This window comes from Danio rerio, chromosome 5 (genome assembly GCF_049306965.1).
Source record: "Danio rerio strain Tuebingen ecotype United States chromosome 5, GRCz12tu, whole genome shotgun sequence".
NCBI classification, from domain to species: domain Eukaryota; kingdom Metazoa; phylum Chordata; class Actinopteri; order Cypriniformes; family Danionidae; genus Danio; species Danio rerio.
This window is the reverse complement of record NC_133180.1, coordinates 10,459,411-10,483,717: the sequence shown is the minus strand read 5'-3', so window position 1 is coordinate 10,483,717 and position 24,307 is coordinate 10,459,411. Positions and strand designations below refer to the sequence as shown.

Sequence of the window (24,307 nt, the reverse complement as noted above, 5' to 3'; positions counted from 1 at the left end):
TATCGAAAACAAAACCAACTGAACCGCTCATTTCTGGCGCCCCCCCTGGATATGCAGCGCTCTTAGCATTTGCCTATGGTGCCTATGCCACGGGCCGGCCCTGAGTTGGCTGAGTGTTGTAAATACTCGCGCTCACCTCCCTCGCCACAGAGCGCATAGGAGATAAATGACGTCAGTACATAATAACCGGTTATGATTATTACTGAACTGATACCTTATTGTCCGCGTCTGCATCGCGGTGCACCGAAGAAACAGTTAATTTTGACACCCCTAACTGCCATTATGGCAAAGATAAAATAAATCAGTTATTAAAAATGAAATATTAAGCATCGATAACTTTTTTTCAGTTTGAGCATTATAAACCCTAGATGGTGGATAATAAACCCCAAAGGGTCTTCTTTCCGAAGATACATGAACTGTGAATGTAGACCAACTTATTCAGCAACTGTTAGCGCCCTATCACTGCAGCATGACTGTATATTCTATACTGGACATTATTTCTGTTAAATGACAAGACTTTTGTTCAAGCAAAGTCAGATCTTACTGTCCTTATGAAATCATTCAAAATCAAAACATGACCATATTTTATTTTGGTAAAATAAGCGTAATCTAGAGGTCTTTCATGCCTTTATATGCCTTTCAAATAAGCCACTTCTGATACTAAGTGATCAACTAGCAGTGAAGTTATTATTTGTTGTTCCTAAAACTTGGATAGGCGACAAGACTTTTGTCAGGTTGTCTATTATGTAAACTTTTATTTTGCATGTGATTAGTCACGATTAACTATCTATATTAACAGTGTTGCACATATGAGCATACCTTATTGTTGAACTTATGCATTTCAGATTATAATGGGCAATGTGAACACCTACGACACTGTGGTGCGAGATCTCCATCCTCCCATCATCACTCGATTCCTGCGCCTGATTCCTGTCACTGACGCCGTTCACACTGTGTGTATGAGAGTGGAGCTGTTTGGGTGCGCCTGGCAGGGTGAGTCACTAGAATCAAACACAATACATTAAACAGTCGTTTTATTATTGCAAAGCAGGGGCCTCATGTACAAAGACTTGCGCTGAATTCATACTAAAACATTGCGCACGGACAAAAGCTGTAAATGTGCGTACGCAGTAAACAAATCAGATGTATGAAACACTGCGTACATGGAATCCCACACATATTCTCTTTGTACATCCGAATTGATGTGAAACTGAGCGCAAAACCTGCCTCCCTCCCCCGTATGAATATGCTAATGACTCCACTTTGGCAAAACCAAACAAAAAAGTAATGGCAAAAACAAGCAAGAAGAGAAACTTCACAGAATGTGAATCGGAGGTGCTCCTATCGGAGGTACATAGATGTATACATTAGATGTCGCCTACCCTGTTGTTGTCTATTGGAAGGCATGCGTCAATAGAGCCGCCATTTTGGAACAGGGTAGCGCTCCTTTGAAATGAATGTGGGACCAAGGTACAGTGGAGGACTGTGGCCATCCAAAGCCAGAGATATAGACCATTTTCATGGCTGCTGCATGGAGGGCGCCATAGCGACCAGCGTCTTCCGGTAGAATGCTAAAAACTTCCATTTACAGCGTGTACAACTGGTAATTTGCGCTCCGAAAATGGGTTTCAATAACGTTTTTAATGGATAACAGAGTGTTTTTGTGACACACAACTTAGAAATCTGTCTGTTAAAGCCGTTATAATCTGTCACATGTGGTTCAAGAGTGTCAGAAATACGAGAAAAACGTTCTCTTAGTTCACGTGTCTGCCGTCAGAAATACTGTGTGTTTGTGCGTTCTCGGCCTGTCAGCTGTTAGCTCAGCGGCTCTTTAACACACAGAGAGAGAGAGAGAGAGAGAGAAAGAGCAAACCAGAGTACTGGCATGAAACTTAAAAGGTATGAAAGTCGTGTAATTTACAAAAATGACCAATAAAAGTCAGTTATTGATCCTCTGCTGGCTGATTTACTGTTCATTCTAATCGCGAGCCGTTTGTGTTTTATTTCGTCTGTTGTTTTTACCACGGTTTGTGTTTTTCTGTGATTTCGAAATGACACTAGCCTTTATTTTCACTTTGTCATTAAATCATGTTATTAAAAATGTTATTAAATCAGTGTGTCAGTGGCACAGTACAGGCTACGTGTGTGTGTCAAACATTTTGGTGAACTACATTTGTTTGGGCTGGTTATATATTTGAAATAAAGAGAAAATGTTGACTTTAGCGATGACGAGGCTTCATTTAAACTGCAGAAGTTGCCGTCTGACATCGATGGGAAAATGCCTCACAGCAGCTGTTTTCCATCCTATTAGATCGCATTTCTTTAAGTGATCAGTCTAGGAGATGGTGCTGATGGACAACAGTATTAGTTCAAAGAGGATAAAAGCAGGTAAAATAGATTAAAACTATCGTTTCAAAGCTGTCTAAATGTGACTGTTTACACGCATCAGCTGCCGACCAGAAGTTCTTCGCATTCTCCTTGCGCATACACGCAAAGCATAATGGGTAATTTTGCGTTCCGAGAAAAAGGTCTATACACATATACACATATATCTTTGATCAGGAGTTTTCCTGGATGATAGTATGTAATATTTTTTTCTAATTACGAAAATTATAATTTGACATCACTTTTCTACATTGATGGATCAGTGACCGCACTGGCATTCCTGACAATAAGCTTGTGTCTGTGTACAGAAATGTACTATTCACCCTCCCTGTAAAAATCTGATCTAATCATGTCCTGAAACACAGCTCCTCTCCTGCTTTCACTTCTCATACTGACGGAGGGAGCGATTTGTTTGTGAATGAATCTCCGTTATGAACGGCTCGTTCACTAGCCGACAATAATGCAAGTTTCTGGCAGCAAGCATCTCGTTGTCATATTTATTTTGCATTGTTTGCTAATATTTTTCAACAAAACTAGCATAAGCCGAGTGTTTAGTGCGAGTTGGAGCTGCTTTGCCGTATGGTGAATGCATATGGTGAATGCAGTAAGTGACTGTTATCATCAATAACGTTACCTGATCAGCACAAAAGTTCAGAACATACAAAAACAGAAAAAACTTAATATTACCTATGAAATGTTCTGCCTTTGTGCTTTGTTTGCTCGTTACTACACCCGTAGACAGCGCTAAAGTCCCGCATCTTCACGTAATAACACTGTCTTGACTAGTGCGGTTGAATGACATTTGTCCTGGGAGCACTGTACCAATGTGGCGGCGCTATAGACGCATGCTCAGGGTCCCTATGCGATATCTAGTGTATATATCTATACCGGAGGTAGACCCGAGAGAAAGGGTGTTATTTGCAAGTTTGTCCTCCGGAATTAAAAAAGAAATGGTCTGATGTAAAGCTGCAGGTTGAGAGGAGAACAGCGGCGCACCGTCAAAGTGTGGACGGAACAAGCCGGGGAACAGGAGATGCTGAACTAACACCCTTTGAGGAGAGAGTTGGCTCAATTGACGGGGTTGGTACGGGTGCTGGAAACCCTGGAAAATGCTTGATTTTTAATAGTGTTTTCAAGGTTAGAAAGTGCTTGAATCGTGGACAAAGTACTTGAACCTGCTTGAATTTGAAATTGCAGGGCTCCAAATTGCAACTGTTTTAGTTGCATATGCGCCCAAACTCTTATCTATGCAAGCTCAATATGTATCTGGGAGCATTTGTGCATAAAATTGTTGGCGTTTGACCGGTTTTCATGTTCACCGAATGTGCTTATTTATTCATTTACATGACCCAGTATGCGTGCAAAATTATCTGCATTGCTTGCAGCCTTTTTGCTCTTTCTTGTTTTAAAGCAATGGCAACATATATAAATGTAGACGAGCCTCTGTGATCATTATAAGCAATGCATGACCTCATGCGGTTCATGCTGGTTCAGTTTCATACTTACATATGGGCTACAGAGACTGAAGCAGATGGTTTTGGCATCTCTCACTGAAGCAGCTGTGGTGTGTGTAGATTTGCCCCCTAGTGTCTGATTTGCTGCAAGTTGCTTTCATTTGACCTCAGTTACTTCAGTACCTTAAAGGGATAGTTCACTCAGAAATCATATAATCATCATTCAGTTGTTTTAAATCTGTATGAGTTATGTTCAACACAAAAGAAAATATTTTGAAAAATCATTTATTTGAAAAATGTGTATTTGTTTTTCCTGCTATGGATGTCGATGGTTACAGGTGTCCAAAACATAGTCAAACCTTTCTGGTGAACACAAAAGAAGATGTTTTGAAAAATGTTGAGTCCTGTAACCATTGACTTTCATAGTATTTGTTTTTCCTACTATGGATGTCGATGGTTACAGGTGTCCAAAACATAGTCAAACCTTTCTGGTGAACACAAAAGAAGATATTTTGAAAAATGTTGAGTCCTGTAACCATTGACTTTCATAGTATTTGTTTTTCCTACTATGGAAGTCGATGGTTACAGGTGTCCAAAACATTGTCAAACCTTTCTAGTGAACACAAAAGAAGATATTTTAAAAATTGTTGGCATCCTGTAACCATTGACTTCTGTAGTATTTGTTTTTCCTACTATGGAAGTGGATGGTTACAGGTTTCCAACATTTTTTTCAAACTTTTATGAGTTATAATGAACACAAAAGAAGATATTTTAAAAATTGTTGGCATCCTGTAACCATTGACTTCTGTAGTATTTGTTTTTCCTACTATGGAAGTGGATGGTTACAGGTTTCCAACATTTTTTTCAAACTTTTATGAGTTATAATGAACACAAAAGAAGATATTTTAAAAATTGTTGGCATCCTGTGACCATTGACTTCTATAGTATTTGTTTTTCCGACTATGAAAGTTGGATGGTTACGGGTTTCCAACATTTTTTTCAAACTTTTATGAGTTATGGTGAACACAAGAAGATATTTTGAAAAATGTTGAGTACTGTAACCATTGACTTTCTTAATATTTGTTTTTTTTATCCATTATGAGTTATAATGAACACAAAAGAAGATATTTCGAAAAATGTTGGGAACGTGTAATCATTGACTTTTATAGTATTTGTTTTTTCTACTATATAAGTCGATGGTTACAGGTTTCCAACATTTTTTCAAACCTTTTGGATTTATAGTGAAAACAAAAGAAGATATTAAAAAAAATGTGTGAAGCCTGTTCCCATTGACTTTCATAGTATTAATATTTACTACTATGGAAGACAATGGTTACAGGTGTTCAAAACATTTTCAAACCGAACCATTGACTAACTCTGTTTTGTCTTTTTCCAGATGGCCTGATGGCGTACAGCTCTCCGGAGGGTCAAATCATGATGGCTCCTGGATTTCCCATTACATCCCTCAATGACTCTACATATGACGGACCCCTGGAGCGCAGGTGAAGCCTTAATGTAATACTGAAGAGTTAAAAGGTCAGCTTTAAGCGATGCATTGAAATAATATAGATGTTAATTGTTTGGATTGTTTTATGCATTTTTGAATTAGCTGCTATTAAAGGGATAGTTCACCCAAAATTGAAAATACTATCATCATTTAGTCACTCCTCATTTGTTCAAATTTTTTTATGAGTTTCTTTCTTTTCTTAAACACAAAATAAGATATTTTGAAGTAAGATGGAAATTAATAACCATTGACTTTCATTGTTTTTCCTATTATAGAAGTCAATGGTTACAGGTTTTAAACTTTCTTCAAAATATCTTCTTTTTTGTTTAACAAAAAAAAAGAGGCTCATAAAGGTTTGGAATCACTTGAGGGAGAGTAATAATAATAAAAAATAATAATAATTAATAATAATTGATAATATTAATAATAAATAGTAATACTTAATAACAATAACGACAATACTACTACTTCTGCTGCGAATAATAATAATAATAATAATATTAATAATAATAATAGTAATTTAAAATAATAATAATAATACATAATATTAATAACAATAATAGCAAATAATAATAATAAATAATAATACATAATAATAACAACAATAATAAACAACAATAATAAATAGTTATAATAATACTAATTAAGAATAATAATACCAATACCAATAATATTAAATAATCTATAATACTGTTAATGGTAATAAATAATAATAATTATGACAGAAATAATAATAATAATAATAATAAATAATAATAATAATAACAATAATAGTAATAAATAATAATAATTAATAATAATAATGATAAATAAATACCAGTACATAATAATAATAATAATAATACTAATTATTATTATTATTATTATTATTATTATTATTATAGCAATAACAATTAATAATACAGAATAATAATAATATTAATAATAATAATAAATAATAATAAATAATAATAATAATAATACATAATAATAATAACAATAATAATCATAATAATTATGATAATAAATAATAATAATAATAATAATAATAATAATAATAATAATAATAACGACAACAATAATAATGATAAATTATAATAATAATAAAAAATTATAATGTTTCATAAGTAATCAAAATAATTAATAATACTAATAAATAATATTATTATTATATTAATAGTAATAATAAATAATAATAATAAGTGGTAATAATTAATAATAATAAATAAATAACTACATAATAATAATAACAATAACAATTAATAATACATAATAATAATAATAATAACAACAATAATAGTAATAAATAATAATAATCATAATAATCATAATAATAATAATGATTGTAATACAATAATAATTTGTACACAATGATTTGCCTAATTACCCTACCCACCTAATTAACCTAATTAACCAAGTTAAGCCTTTAAATGTCACTTTAAGCTGAATACTAGCATCTTGAAAAAATATCTAGTCAAATACTATGTACTGTCATCATAAGATAAAAGTTTTTAAAAACTTAAATTTCAAAAACAAAATTTAAGGCCTTAAAAAGTCTTGAATTCACTGAAATATGGAGTTGTGTGTCTTAAATCATTTTAAACGGGTCTTGATTGTTTTATATCCAGGTAAAGCTACCCTATCTGGCCAACACCCAATCACCAATAATCCAATTTAAAACTTGTTTTATCTATTTAAGTTTTTATTGCAAAGACAGACCAATTCACAACAGCTGTTAGACATTTTTACAGCAAATTCTCCAAATTAAATTCCCTAATCAGGGACTAATCAGCAACACATCCCTTTACATGATTTTCCATAAATACAAAAACTATTAACAGAAGTAACCGGCCCATTAGAAACCATCCTTAATGTTTAGCCCTGTACAAGTAGAAAATTTAATTCATAATAGTCTTAAAAGCATTTTAAAAAGTCTTAAATTTGACTTGAAGAAACTTGCCGAACACCTGGTTATTAAAACTATTATGTTTAATCTTTAATCTTTCTGTTAAACAGCAATTGGGGGAAAAAATACCGGGGGGCTAATAATTCAGGAGGGATAATAATTCTCACTTCAACTGTCACTGGCTGATTCTAGCCGACTGTGTCGTTTTCCTAGTCATTCTTTTCCAGAACAATCAAGCAGTTCTTGAATGAGTTGTAATCACACAGTGCTTCCTGTCTGCGTCTGCTCCACAGGAAGTTGTCGGGGGGTCTGGGTCAGCTGGCCGATGGGGTGGTCGGCCTGGATGATTTCGTGGAGAGCAGGCAGTACCGACTGTGGCCCGGATACGACTATGTGGGCTGGAGGAACGATGGCTTGGGCCCTGGATATGTGGAGATGGAGTTCCAGTTTGACAGACAACGAAACTTCACCTCCATGAAGGTGAGGACTGCACTGTGTTTATAGTGATGCACTAATACTGGAAGGGGATCAAATCTGAAATTGCTAGGAAATTGCACTACAGTTTCAGAGAAATGGCAAGACCCTGATTTAACCCTGAAGTTTTACTTGTATGTCTCAAAAGAATATGTATTGTAACAAAGTTCGAATTGTGTGGGCGAGTAAAAGGGCAAGGCTGGTGACTTAGGTAAGAAATGAACACTTTTTTTATTTTACTTTTCAATTAGAGCATGTATTCTTTTAAGGCCCAATGTGTTTTTTACATGATTTTTTTTTTCTCTCTTTGCTATTTGGGCTTATTGGAACCTAATTAGAATGAACATCTAAGTGTCATCTTTTGATATGATGTACTTTTAAAAATGATGTCCATATATGTGGACTCGTGGTCCGAATTTACATAAAACAATTTTTCCCGAATTTTTTTTTATGCATATTATCATACTTTTTTTTTTTTTTACTTGCTTTGACAAGAGAGTAAAAACAAATTTTTTTTTCCCATTTTGGACAGTTAAAAATAGGGTTTGGGACATTTAATATGCTGCAAAACAGTTGCAGGATGACACCGTATGTCTGTAACAAAATATAAAACATTTAAAGTGTTTTAAATAGCCACTTAAAAGCTAAAAATGTGCTGTCCACGTATGTGGACACTCAGGCCCTAGGAGGCTGTAGCATGTTGTTGGTTTTCTCAGGCTCATCTTTCTCCCTTTGTGTCCTTCTGGAAACAATTCCAGCACGTCTCTCCATCCCAATCACTGCAAAGACACAGGTGTTGGTAATATTTTTGATTTGACCTGCTCTTCTTTACTGTAGATCATTTCAATGTGGTCATTGGCCCATGAACGTTTTCCTCGTTATCAAACTATTTCAGAACTGTAACAAGAGGCAAATCATAACTTCATGTTAAAACAACTAACTTTTTAAAATTTATTTACTAATATGTGGCTCTTCGGGCTCTCTGAAGCTATAGAAATTAAAAATGGTAAACAGCAAATGCATTGCGACCTTTGTTTTTGTTAACATCCCTCAAAATAGTCTATAACTACAATTTTAATACAGGTAAACATGATTTTAAAGACAAACTAATAAAAATCACAAAAATTGTAGTAGTACTATTAGTAGAATACTTTATTTGAACGGAAAATTGTTCTTGTTATAATTGTTGGCCATTCTCCTCTGACCTCTGGCATCAACAAGGCATTTGCGTCCACAGAACTGCCGCTCACTGGATATTTTCTCTTTTTCAGACCATTCTCTGTAAACCCTAGAGAGGGTTGTGCATGAAAACCCCAGTAGATAAGCAGTTTCTGAAATACTCAGACCAGCTTGCCTGGCACCACCAACCATGCCCCGCTTAAAGTCACTTAAATCACCTTTCCTCCCCATTCTGATGCTTAGTTTGAGCTGCAGTAGATCATCTTGACCATGTCTACATGCCTAAATGCATTGAGTTGCTGCCATGTGATTGGCTGATTAGAAAATTGTGTTAACAAGCAGTTGAACAGGTGTACCTAATAAAGTGGCCGGTGAATGTTTACATTTTTTTTTTACTTTAATGCATCTTCTGAATGGCTCTGTATAAAATTTGAAATCTTATGGTGGAATCATTTCTTTCTTTCTTGTTTGTTTGTTTTATTATAGCAGCATTTGTTTTTAACCGTGGTATATGATGTAATTACGACCATAATGATTTCGTATGTAACTTTCCTTTAACCACACGCATGTGTTCTGTGTCACATCTGTAATGTCTATAATTTGAAGTTGATGCCCTTTTGAAGTGTTTGTTGAGTGACAGCTTTAATGTAGCCCTAATTATACACTATATTTCACTCATAATAACACATAATTACGTGTTGGATCAGGATTGTTTGCCATAATAACGATGCTTATTGTGTCTGGATATAATCATGCCAGTGTCTGTGGATGGGGCTGCTTTTGGTGCTTAATCTTGAAGTAATTGTTTCATGTTTATTGAAATCTGGGCACTTTGCTTTGATATCTTTAACTCCATATGAAATCAGAGTAGATTGTACTTATGATTTACTTACTGTATTTACCCTGATTTGGTACCGCTTTACTTGAGTAGGAGTTCATAAGACTGCCGTGAAACTCTTAATCATGACATAACATGTGTAATGAATGTGAAAGAGATAATGCATGCTTAAAACAACTCTCATTAAGTGTAATTCGCTCAGTTATGACATTTTAAATGCAAAGATGGCTTGTTTATTATGACAAGTTGACAGAAATAAACACATCTCAACCTGTTTTTGTTTTGTCATGACAACTTGACATGACTAAGTTAACGAAACGTGTCATAAATCTGTCATAAACATGATTGTCATAAACCCATCGTAAATATATCATGAGTTTTATAACAGCATCATTAATATTAGTTTTGACCTCAACATTTAAATGATAAATGCAGTTTGTTCCAATAAAAATGTGGTCAGAAAAATGATCATGACACAATTATAATGGCTTCATGAGAATCATGTTTATGACGGATTTATGACAAGTTGTGTTGTCTTGGTAATGTCAAGTTGTCACGACAAAAACAGGTTGTGCTGCATTTGTTTCTGTCAACTTCAGAGGTCAGTGTCATAACAAACATGATATTTGCATTTAAAAAGTCACAACGGAGTGAATGACACTTAACATTTGTGGTAAACATGCATAAAACCTCTTTCACATTCATGACGTGTTATGTCAGGATCAGAATCAGTTTTATTGCCAAGTGTGCTTCAAACACACACAAGGAATTTGTTTTGGCTACAGAAGCTTCCAGTGTACATTACCCTGATTATAAAGGGTTCATGACAGTCTTATAAACACTCCATCAAGTAAAGTGTTACCTTTTCATTTTTAATGCTGCTTTTTAATGATCATGAGTTCTTGATTTTGATTGATTTTTTTATTATCTTTTTTTGTTATTAATCTTTGAGTAGGAAGTTCATAAAAACAGCTTTTCACTGCTAAAATGTTTTCTTCTATTAGGATTTTATTCTTGATTAAAATGCATATAATAAAACGTCCATAATACATAATATCAATATCACGAGATAATTTCATGTTAAGTCCAGTGAAAACCGAAAAGTTCACAGTTAAGTAATTTATCATTAAATGAGAAAAAATGTATCTGCAGTAGGGGTCAAAAAATGTCATTCTAAAGGAAAAGTCAATATTTAGTTTATTCTATTTATTAATATGTTCTACTTTGTATTTATATTTTTTGTTTATTTTAGTACTACAGAAGTTGTTAATATATTATATTAATAATATATTATTAATATATATATATATGTACCATTATTAATATTTATATTGTTTAACTTTAATTTATAATAATTTTAATTATATACACACACATATATATATATATATATATATATATATATATATATATATATATATATATATATATATATATATATTTCTAAACATAATATATTTAATGAATAATTTCTAATAACTGATTTATTTTATCTTTGCTATACAGTTTAAAGTGACATTTAAGGACTTAATTAGGTTAATTAGGTTGGTTAGGGTAATTAGGCAAATTATTGTATAACGATGGTTTGTTCTGTAAACTATTGAAAAAATATATAGTTTAAAGAGCCTAATAATTATATATATATATATATATATATATATATATATATATATATATATATATATATATATATATATATTTTTTTTTTTATATATATATATATATATATATAGAGAGAGAGAGAGAGAGAGAGAGAGAGAGAGAGAGAGAGAAAGAGAGAGAGAGAAAGAGAGACTAAGGTTGCATGATATTGGAAAGACTGTACTTTATATTTCGATTTTTCACAAGATAATAATTAGACACTAATTATTAAATGATAATTAAATGGACAATAAGGCTGCATAATCCTCATTGTTTAAATACTTCCAATACAATTTAACTTTGTTAAAGCTACAAACATAATAATTCCTTGAGCTCAAATGCTTTAAACTCGCTTAAAATGTTTACTGAAGGCCTGCAAAACACAAGCAATTGATCAACTTTCACTTTATTATGGCTAAACTGAAATGACTCCAGAATTCTTGAACCTGGTCAAATATAATCCTGACTCCACATTGCACGTCCTGCGGTGTGACTATTGCCTATTCATTCATTCATTCATTCATTCATTTTCCTTCAGCTTAGTCCCTTATCTATCTGGTGTCGCAGCGGAATGAACCCCCAACTTATCCAGCATATGTTTTACACAGCGGATGCCCTTCCAGCCACAACTCTGTATTGGGAAACACCTATACACTCTCACATTCACAATCATACACTATAGCCTATTTTTAGTTCATCCAATTCTCCTGTACCGCATTTCTTTGGAATGAACACGGGGAGAACATGCAAACTCCACACAGAAATGCCAACTGACCCAGTCAGGACTCGACCAGCGACCTTCTTGCTGTGAGGCGAAGGTGCTAACCATGTCGCCACACACTAGTATGTATTCAATATTGATGCTAAAACAATATATTATACAGCCCTAACACACACTCACACACACACACACACACACACACACACACGGACACACTAGGAAACTTCTGTAAAAACAGAAATGCTTTTACTGTCACCTTTGATTGATTAATGCATTTTTGCACAATAAAATGATTACTGTATTTTAAATGTGACTGATTTGGAAGTATATCATATATAAAGAGGAATTTATTAATAAATTGTCAATTCATGTTGACTTTATGTTCAGGTTATAGTACAAAAACACGCTTTATATGTGAGTGAGTGAGTGAGTTTTTTCTCTGTTTACCAGGTTCACAGCAATAACATGTTCTCTATGGGTGTGAAGATCTTCTCGTCTGTGTCCTGCGTATTCAAGCTGCACCTCATTTCTGAATGGGAGTCTGAACCGGTGGAGTTTCACACAGTTATAGATGACAGGAATCCGAGCGCTCGTTACGTGACCATCCCGTTAAAGCACAGATCGGCCACAGCTCTGCGCTGCCGCTTCTACTTCGCGGACACCTGGATGATGTTCAGCGAGATCTCCTTTCAGTCTGGTAGGAAATAGAAACTGCCCATCTCTCTCTGATATTCAGTGTGTTTCCTCATTAAATAACTGCCAGAAGTGTGAAATGCTGTGCACCGTGTATGCTTTCCATTTTATCATTCCAAATTTCTTAATTTCTACTTTCAATGTTGTTTAAGGTTAAAAAAAAAAACTATTATCATTTCAAATTTTTTAAAGGGCAACTATTTTACCTCTTTTACAAGATGTAAGATAAGACTTTGGTGTCTTCAGAGTGTGTGTGTAACGTTTCAGCTCAAAATACCCAGATTATTTATTATATAATGTAGAATCTGCACATTTTAGTGTCTGAATTAAAGCTGAAGATCTTTGCCCGAACCTGACGGAACCTGACGGGTTCAGGCTTAATTTCTATCATTTTAGACAGGGCCGGGCTTGGGCTTGCGCGGTAAATAAACAGTCATGTGATGCATTTCGATTAGTGCGAGAAAGTAATTAAATAATTTGTTACGACATCCAAACCCATCCCTGCAAAGCTAAAACAAATGATGACGGAGAAGTCAAAAAGAGCTAATTTTGACTGTGGTCAGGCCAGCCGCCACTTCAGAAAGAACGGTCATTCTAGCTGCCAAGGAATTTCAGCGGTCGCTCATAAACTGCGTGATACGGTAGAACGCTAAACAGCACAGCAAGCTGACAGGGAAGATGACGAGGTCACTCACTACACTGAACCTTCTGTCATGGAAAATGAAATGGATGTTCTCGGCTGATGGAAGATGAACAAACATTCCAACCCAAAACTTGCTAATTTAGCCAGAACAGTGTGCATCCTGGCCAATAGCAGCAGCAATGAAAGGGTGTTCAGTGCCGCTCAGTGAGTGCAGGACTGTGCTAAAGCCATCTACAGTGGATTCAATAATGTTCCTCCACAAAAACACAGAGTCTAAACTTGGCGAGTAAAGGGATTTTAAATTATAACTAAATGTTAATTAAACCCTAAAAGCGTAATGTAGACAGAGTATACAAGATAATATGGGCATTAGTCTTTTTAATATCCAGCTTCACTGTCACGTTAATGCCAGATTATGAAGAGAAGTGGCGAAACAAATCCTGCAGAGCCTTTATATTAATTTCGTTATTGTCAAATACCCATCATAATTTATCATTTGTTTTTATTTAATTTGTTAAGAAAGACTTATTTTTATTTGTCTGTTGGCCAATTTAAAGGCTAGGGGTATGTAGGCTACCTAGGCCTATTTAGTGTGCTGAGATGTTATGATGTTACAGAGGACTTATTTTATTTCTTTGTTCCAAGTAGCCTATAGCCTACATTTGTTATGAATAAATAATGTCAAAACACATACTGTATAAACGACTCTTTCTTGAAAAAAGGCAAAAGAGCTGTGTGCATGTGCACATTTGAATAATGTCGGGCTGTAAATCGGTTTGGGCTTTTAAAAAGCTGTCAATCAAAATGTACTTGTCGGGCATGGGCCAAATTTTGTCAGGCTCGGGCCCTATCGGGCCTAACTTTTCTAGTCTGAATAAAGTGTAGCTGTTTTTGTAGCCTATGGCTTAAAATCCTTCTCACCGCCCACCGCTTCGACGTCCATCTGCTTCTCACTCGTTACGTCAGATAAACAGCAGTCAGTGACAGACAGACAGATACGGATGAACCTGAAATAAGGTCACGAGTCAAAAATACTAAGTACGTTTATTTCATGTATTTGTGGGGGAGTTTATTCAAGCCTTTCTGAAACAATGAGTCACACACAAATGCTGTTTGCAATACACACACACACATTAGCGTTTACTGACACCATGCGGTTGTGGTGATTATAGTGGTTAAGAATTACAGGTATTTGACTGTCTTTAATACAAATAAGCACTGTTGTAAAACGTTTTAAACTTAGAAAATAAATTATTAGTATGCAAATGATCACAGAGAGTAACATATGGTTTAATCCCAGTTTCTTGGCGCCTGTCACTTAATTTGGTGAGCAGGAAAAAATCCAATCCTATGTAGGGTTGTGGTGGGCCTCAAAATCACTGGGATTTTAACGTCAGAAAAAAAAAAAAGAAACTTGTTTTGTTTATATCTGTCCAATATGACAGTGGACACACAATACCTACACACACTTGGATATGCATATCCTTATATTAGTCCAATTACTCGCTCACATTTTGAGTAATAATAAGATGCTTAGTGTTAAGGTGTAATTTGAGATTTAGTGATTTCTGGTGTTTTGTTTTCCAGTAACTATTGTGCTTCCTACTAAGAAACCTCCAGTTTTGACGCCTCCTTCATATGAAGCTAACAGCGAAATACCAGAAACTACACAAAAAACAGGTATAAACATTACTGTGTGGAAAACAGCTTTTTGCTGATTACAGTAATACAGTAATCTGAATGCATTGCTAGCATATGCCATGTAATAGTTCATGTTTCACTTGTTTGTACATTTATGCATTTTGCTAGCATGAATTAGCATTTTATAGATGTTGCTTGCAGGAATTAGCTTGTTAATGCTATCTGAAGGGCTTCAACTGCATCAATGTAGGTTATATGTTTTGTAATAGTTAATGTTGACACATGTTTACAGCACATTTCAGCATTTTGCTAGTTTAAATTAGCATTTTGTAGATCTTTCTTGAAGGAATTAGCTTGTTAATGCTACCTGAAGATCTGAAGGGCTTCAACTGAGGGAATGTGGGCTAAAAAGTTTGTAATTGTTAGGGTTGAAACATGTTTATAGTACTTTTATGCATTTTGGTAGTATAAATTAGCATTTTATAGATGTTCCTTGCAGGAATTTGCTTGTTAATTCAAACCTTTTAGACCTTCAGATATCATTAACAATCTAATACCTGTTTAAAACATAAACATAATGCCAATTCATGCTAACAAAGGTTAAAACATGCTAATTGACGTTAGTTATGAGTGCACATGATAATAAACACATTAGCCTTTTATAGATGTTGCTAACAGAAATTAGCTTGTTAAAGTCTGAAGAGATTTAACTAGGTGAATGTGAGTTAAATATGTTTGTAATAGTTAATGCTGAAACATGTTTATTGCACATTTGAGCATTTTGCTAGTATGAATTAGCATTTAGATGTTGCTTGCAGGAATTAGCTTGTTAATGCTATCTGAAGGTCTAAAGGGCTTCAACGGTGTGAATGCAAGTTAAATACTTTGTAATAGTTATTGCTGAAACATGTTTATAGCACATTTTAGCAATTTGCTAGCATAAATTAGCATTTATAGATGTTGCTTGCAGGAATTAGCTTGTTAATGCTAAATGAAGATCTGAAGGGTTTCTACTGCATTAAAATAAGTTAAATGTTTTGTATTAGTTATTGTTGAAATGGGTACCTACAAAAAAATCCAGCTTAAACCAGCCTAGGCTGGTTGGCTGGTTTTAGCTGGTCGATCAGCCTGGTTTTAGAGGGGTTTTGGCCATTTCCAGGCTAGTTTTCAGCCATTTACAGCCTGGTCTTAGCTAGTCAGGCTGGGAGATGACCAGCTAAAACCAGCTTGACCTGCCTAGCCAGGCTAGGAGTCCAGCCAAAACCAACTATGTCCAGCTTAAACCAGGATGGTTAAGCTGGTTTTAGCTGGATTTAGCTGGTCATATTCCAGCCTGACCAGCTAAGACCTGGCTGGAAATGGCTGGAAATCAGCCTGGAAATGGTCAAAACCCCTCTAAAACCAGGCTGGTCAACCAGCTAAAACCAGCCGACCAGCCTAGGCTGGATTAAGATGGATTTTTCAGCAGGGGTTTATAGCACATTTTAGCATTTTGCTAGCATAAACTAGCATGTTACAGATGTTGCTTGCAGGAATTAGCTTGTTAACTCTATGTCTGAAGGGCTGGGTGAATGTGGGTTAAATGTTTTGTAATAGTTCATGTTTGAAAAGTTAATATTCACTTAAACCCATAAGTAATCAGTAAGAGTCAAAACTTCCTGAAGATCTGATCTCCCACATGAAAAAATACTGGAAGTTATGTGTACTAAATACTACTATAGTGTTTTCAACCAAACTATAATAAACTACTTTATTTGATCAGTTATGATAATTCTGTAGTTGCTGTGGTACTACAATGACAGTAGCAATATAAACTGTACTAAGTTTTCTACAAATAGTGTAGATATCATACTAATATTTATAATTAAAGGCTTTCGGAGGACGTGGGTTTAGAAATTTGGTCTCAGAAGAAGTAAAAAGGAGTACAGTAGATCAGTATCTAGACTTTCTTGAGGCTAAATAGCTAAATGTTTCTTAAGCCAAAGCCAAATAGTCATTTTGTGATGAATACAAACGGAGGAAATGTGTTACATTATGGAAGTAAAATGGGCTGTGAACGCCATTTCCTGTCGACTTGAATGCATTACTGTACTAGCTGTCGTTCCACACGCTTCAGCTAAAATTTAACTGTGTGTGTTTGACAGAGGACTGGACGACGCCAACAAAGACGGGCTCTCCAGAAGAGGGCAATACTTCCATTCTGATTGGCTGTCTGGTGACTATTATTCTGCTGCTGGTGGTGATCATCTTCCTCATTCTGTGGTGCCAGTATGTGTGCAAAGTCCTGGAGAAGGTGTGTGAGCATGTTGAGTCAGGAAATGTTTGTATAGCAGAAAAGCAGTGTTTGTCAGCTTAGTGTTCTTTGTGATTCAATATTTTGAAAGACGTGGATGAAAGTTTGGTCCAATTCAACCAAAGAAAACACTTTTTTTTTAAGTTTTATTAAAAGTTTATGTGCAGTTTGTGTATTAACCATGTTGCTTTGTTTACCCCAAAATTTTACATTTTGGGTTGGCTTTGTCCGAAAGCTTAGGCTGTTGCCTTGTCAAGGCAGTGACCTTGGTAGCAGCATCTGTGCACAAAAACACCTAAAAATATGATTTCATATAGACTTTTAAGTAGTGGTGTAACAGATCCCAAATCTCATGATTCCAATCACGTTATGATTTTTTTGTCACGGATCAGACCATTTTTCAGATCAGCCAAAAGGGGAGGAGACAAATGTAATTTGCTTTCCATTTATTACAAAAAACAGAACTGCAAGACACTTTTGGTTTTAACCAACAGAACTTAGAACCTGTAATTTTATTACAATTAAAATGAAGAAATAATCAGCTGAATAAAAATAAATCATAAAATATTCAGTTCTGTGAAAAATTCACTGTTACTACTACTGTTGCTGATGACGCTAAATGTAGAAATCTAAAATTATAATTTGTACAACCCATATTTATGTTTATATGTTTATGTATATTCTGAAGAATTATCCAGTGGCATATCTTTGATGGCTGATTGTCGCCACCCACTGGTTAAATAATGTAATTGCTGCCTACAACTGTCATTTTCTGAACGTCAAGTTAAAAGCATATGAAGGTAATTCGACTGAAACTCGTTCTTGATTTTTGCGTTTTTCAAACACAGATTTGAATGCAGCGATTCGAAGGATTAATAAACATATGCAGATCACCTTCGTTTATAATTGATGTTACGTGGATGTTAAAGATTCCAATCTTAATGAATAATCATGCAGCTTACACTGAATGCATTAATGCAGGCTAAACAAGTAGTGACAGAAAACACCTTTAATATCCCACCACATCCCAAATAACCCACCACAACTACTTCTGTCATCATTATATTTTACATGTATTACATGTATTATACATGTGATTTGAATTACGCCAGAGGCGATCTCTTTGCTTTTATAACGAATTTTGGATTAAACTTCAAGTAAAAAAAGATGTTATTAACCCGCGGGTCACATGTGTTCTGAACTGTGGGATCTAAATGAATTTACGGATCAACCATGATCAGTTACACCCCTACTTCTGAGACAGCAAAATGATTTAAACATGTAAAATGAACCGGAGATTAGAGTTTTGGTGATGAACAAAGGAATATTTGCTTGCTACAACACTACCTTCTCACTAAAAAGGCCATCGATAAGAAACTCTTGCTGCTCATTTTGACCAGTTCATTCATTCATTCATTCATTTTCGAATTAATTATCCAGCATATGTTTTATCCAGCGGATGCCCTTCCAGCCACAACCCAACACTGGGAAACATCTATATCTAATCTAATCTACATCTCACACTCATACACTACAGACAGTTTAGTTTACCCAATTCACCTATAGCGCCCGTGTTTGGACTGTGGGGGAAACCGAAGCACATGGAGGAAACCCACGCAAACACTGTGAGAACATGCAAACTCCACACAGAAATGCCAACTGACCCAGCCGAGGCTCAAACCAGCGACCTTCTTGCTGTGAGTCGATTGTGCTACCCATTGCGCCACCGTGATGCCCATTTTTTTTGACCAGTTACATTATATTATTATATGATCTCAGAGAGTCTTTTCTGGTTACATAAATAAACAATAAAAATCTCTGATCAAAAATCAATATTTATTTACACACAAAATAAGACCCAAGTGGAGCTTTGGGACCCCACGTTGAGCCATTATGCAGCTCAACTTTCAGAAACGGAATGCATAGCATTATGGGAAATTAAAAGCAGCAAAGGGCACATCTATGCCACACATTGGGTTAAGTGTGTTTCGTCCATTTCTTTCACCTTATCTGTTCAGCTGAGGGAACAGAACCAACCCTGTGACGTCAGACATGCTATTTTCATTAAAATGGTTACATTAAATAAGTTTGTTATATATATTTTTTCATTTAAAGTGGAAATCAATTCACAAAGTAATGTAAACTTGACTGACTGCTTCACTTTCACTTTAAAAGGCACCATTTTAGCAACCTTAGTTATTTTGTATGTTTATTTGATTATTTTTTTGGCTCATACACACAGTTGTCCTTTCCATACGCACAAGACACCTGCTTATAAACACCCCATACTTCCTGGAAAACATTGTGCAATTCTGAGTGTGCTCTGTACAGGTGAGTGGGCTCGACAAACCTGCTCTGTATGTAGGCCTGTCACAACAATCAATATATGGACTTATCCCACAACACATGGACATGACCTCAGTCATTTTTAGTGATGCATTAGTATCGCCCATACATAAAAATCAGTTCTAGCAACATGTCAGCTGATTGTGCAACACCTCTATCTTTATTGGAGGTGTCAGTGTCTGTATGGTTAAAAAACACTGTATTATTTACTATAAATTACTGTAGTATATTTTCATGTTGGTGTCTGACAGCTGAAAACAGATCTGGTAGCAGATATTGCAGCCTCTGTTTTTACCTTTTACTTTTTGTTAACATTTATTATTATTTATTTAGGATATGCGCTTTTACATTCTGATTCCAATGCCTGATTATTAAATTGATAAAACGACTATAATTAAATGAAATATTCTTAAGAATAAAATATTATCGGTTCTTATTGCATTGTGATGATATTATATTGTCATTCTGGCATTATATAATGAATGAACTAGTCTTAAAATGAGAATAATATTGTTAATTGCAAAATACTGTACAAAAAATAGATATCTTGACTGGCCTATCTGTATGCATATTCTGTGTGCTCAGAGGAAAAAATAGGACTTGTACTAGCATTTAAATAATTGTGTTATTTCTTACTGAAGTGCTTCTTTTATTCTTATTTGTAACTTTAGATAAAGGTGTCTGCTAAACATGTACATGTCATACCAACTTTACTGTATTAACTGTCAAATTAGTCAAACAAGTTAGTTTTTTTGTGTTGGAATTATTATAGGAAATACTGTGAAAAATTCCTTGCTTTGTTAAACATCATTTAGGAAACCTAAAAAATAATTCACAGGAGGGCTATATATATATATATATATTAGGGATGTAACGGTATCAGAATTTCATGGTTCGGTAATACCTCGGTATGAATGTCACGGTACGGTATTTATTGAATCATTTACAGGAAAAAACAAAACTTATGAAAATACTCCAAAAAAGTGCCAAAAGTGTCAATGACATACAAATTAGCCATCTATCTGTAAGCTTTGAAACAGGAACTTCAATTTTAATAACAAAAAAATATTAAACCATGTAAAAAAATTAAGTTTCAATTTAGTATTGTTGAAAACTCATCACATTCAACATTTAATCACTCACTCACTTAGATAGAGATGGGTTTAAAGGAAAATTATCATATAACTATAATCTGGTAAAAGCTGGTATCTCTGGGTATTTACAATGTCCCCTACAACAGAAAAAACCTCTCTCATTTGGGACTGAGGTTTCTGGGACAAGAGAGATATGACTTGGCCCAGGTTGACAGCAGTGGGTAACGTTGTGCATTGTCTTTCCCCCACTTGAGAGGACAAACCATGAGTGAGATAGAGGTCTCATGTCTGCATCAATCTGAACAGTGTGCTGACAACACCGCTATTCAGTACGCGCGCGACAACACAGCTGATAAGAACTCGCGCGACAACACCGATATTCAGTACTCGCGCGACAACACAGCTGATAAGAACTCGCGCGACAACACCACTATTCAGTACGCGCGCGACAACACAGCTGATAAGAACTCGCGCGACAACACCGCTATTCAGTACGCGCGCGACAACACAGCTGATAAGAACTCGCGCGACAACACCGCTATTCAGTACGCGCGCGACAACACAGCTGATAAGAACTCGCGCGACAACACCGCTATTCAGTACGCGCGCGGCGACAACACTCGCTTTAGAGTTTTCCAGTTTTTTTTCATCCCCGCTTCTAGCAGCACACTCCATTTCCGCATTACTGGATCTGTAGCGACAACAGACCGCAAGGGATGATGGTCAAGCATGGGCTGATGGGAATTGTAGTTTTCGCTACCTCCCGTTCGCTTCATTCGCCTGAGCAAATTTTCTCAGAAGACCTATAGTTTTACCGAGTTATGCGACTTCGGCAATATCGAAAAAAATTAATATTGCGGTATGACGGTATTTACAATACCGTTACATCCCTAATATATATACATATATATATATATATATATATATATATATATATATATATATGTATGTATAATATCTTATATTTAATAATAATATATTATAATATCTTATATAATCTTATACAATATATATCTTGTGTCTGAATAAAATGCAATTTTCATAAGTATTTTTTGTTCATATATACACACACACACACACACACACACACATACACACACAAACACACAAATGCCCTGTTCATATATATATATATATATATATATATATATATATATATATATATATATATATATATATATATATATATATATATATATATATATATATGTACAGGGCTTGACATTAACAACCGCCAATGCGGGTAGATTTCAGCTCTGGTGGGTTAGACAGCCACTGCCACTAGCCACTTTGACAATAAGGATGACCCAGTTTGCGTCCAAATGCGATCTTACAATCGAGAAGCAGCACGACTGACAAAAATAATTGTGTTCGCATGAGAAAAAAGAAAGCAGGGGAATATCGAATGAGAGGATGATCATAGGCGCATGACTGTTTAAAACGCATGCGCGCTCCCGTTTCCTTGCGTGAAGCAACCTCGCCTAGAAACGCAATTAATGTGATCAGTTCTCCTTCAAATAGACCAGACAAAAAGTTATGCTCATGCAGCCACAGTCTTTCTGCTTTCAAGAGCTCCAGATTTGTCTTTTTAGTAAGCAGCACCGATTGCTTTTATTTTGACCATTTTTTTGAACAGATTATTAATTCACGTTAACTGTGTGCATGTGATCCTCCTTTAATTATCACACGGTATGTTTATCACCTGCTGTCTTTTGCTTAGTTATTTTTGTTAATATGGTTTAATTATAGTTTTTTTTGCAATAACATTGCTTTAATGTGAGATTAACTCCCCATTTATGCGTAGTTAACTGGTGATCTGATTACTGTGCATAGTTTAGATACACAACAATTATTTTTTTAAATGTCAATTTATTTATTTTTAAAGAAATGTTTGTTAAATAAAAAGTGTAGGGTACAGCTATATTTTGCTTGTTTTAACACATTTCAATTTTGGGCCTAAGAAATAATTATTTATTTATGTTTGGAGAGATAAATTTCGTAAATCCTTAATTTTGAGCTCTGATGAAAAAAAAAAAAAAAAAGTCCTGTGAAATAAAAACTAATTGTAATACGGCACTATGAAACCACAACACATTTGCTCATGTTAATTCAGTAACCTTATACACAACACACAATAAGTGACATGAATAAAGCATGTGGACATAACAAAATCTAAATCAAGTAATCTTAGCATGTCAAAGTAAAAATTATTCATATAAAATATATTTTCCTTAAAACAATATTGAGACTAGTGAAAATGCTGAAGGGCTAGTAATGTTACTACTACCCATAGTATGTATATATAGTGTTGGGGAGATTACTTTGGAAATGTAATAGATTACATACAAATTACTCTATTTAAAATGTAATAAGTAGTGTACCTTTTCAATTACTTTATAAAAGTAAAGTAACCGATTACATCTGATTACTTTTAAGTTTCTAATATTTTCAACTAACAATGATTGGTTGGCGACGTCACTGACCAGAGCGAGAAGTGGCAGTACCACGCAAAAACGCTTGTTGTCGACAACCGTAAAACTGGAAGAAGAAGAAATCAGCGTTCTCGCCTTCATATAGATTTACTTTCATCAGATAGACACCGGCCTCACAGCTTCTTGAATGTTGGTGCCACTTGTGTGGACGCTACTCCGCTACTTCACTATTAAAATAGCTTTGCTACTGAATAGCACCGCTTTAATAAATGGCCCTAGCAGAAGGCATCGTGCATATCAAAAACAGGCAAAGCAACAGATTATTATTGTTCAACATATTTAGATTTAACCCCATTTGTAATTTTTAACATTTTCATTAGTAACTGTAATTTAGTTACAAATTTTTCTCAGTAACTGTAATGAATTATTGTAATTAAATTACGTAATGGCGTTACATGTAACTAGTTACTCCTCAACACTGTATATATATATGAACGGCATTGGAGGATCCGCATTTCGTACTGATGACGTTGGCTGTTGACGCTGGGTTTGCGCCACCGGTTGCTGGTTAGCGTAGCGTTTAAAAATCCGAGTCCAAACTGCAATGGCGATCTCTCTCTATCTCTTACCTTCTCTCACTACTTCTCGCTCTTACTCTTTCTGTGGATCAGTAAGAGGACAGTCTGTCATGCGAGGGCTAGTCTGAGAAAATGTGTTTTGCTTGTTCAATGCTCTTGTCTAATTTTGTATTAGTTCATTAGGTTCAGGAGGATGTGCTGTTTTGTTTTTAGTTAGAGAAGTTTAGTTAAGACGTTTGGTACGTTGAAGATGTTTCTTTTCATGCTTTTCTTTTCATATTTAGTTTAGTTTGTTGAAAACAGTTACTGAGTTTTGTTATATTTATTTCTTTGATTTAAGCACATCTAACTACTTCCTCTCCCCCAGGTAATTCATCATTTAATCATTGTAAATATTTTTCTTTCACTGTACAATATATTTTCACTGGTTTCACTGGAAGTATGGGCAATAAATAATTGCAGTAATATATGGAGAAATATGTAAGCTGGCTTAAGAGGACAGA

General features: G+C 34.8%; 1 protein-coding gene across 2 annotated transcripts in view; it reads left to right on the top strand.

Moving 5' to 3' along the window:
- ddr2l (discoidin domain receptor family, member 2, like) overlaps positions 1 to 24,307 on the top strand; it is a 99,381-nt gene that overhangs the window by 42,289 nt on the left and 32,785 nt on the right. For both annotated transcript variants that reach the window (XR_012406711.1, XM_073951970.1), the window contains exons 5-10: positions 846 to 993; positions 5,236 to 5,341; positions 7,525 to 7,711; positions 12,535 to 12,781; positions 15,008 to 15,100; positions 17,206 to 17,354. Coding sequence is in view for 1 of the 2 variants with exons in the window: in XM_073951970.1 (XP_073808071.1) it covers positions 846 to 993; positions 5,236 to 5,341; positions 7,525 to 7,711; positions 12,535 to 12,781; positions 15,008 to 15,100; positions 17,206 to 17,354 (930 nt within the window). In the remaining variant the exon portion in view is untranslated. The remainder of the gene's footprint in view (positions 1 to 845; positions 994 to 5,235; positions 5,342 to 7,524; positions 7,712 to 12,534; positions 12,782 to 15,007; positions 15,101 to 17,205; positions 17,355 to 24,307) is intronic.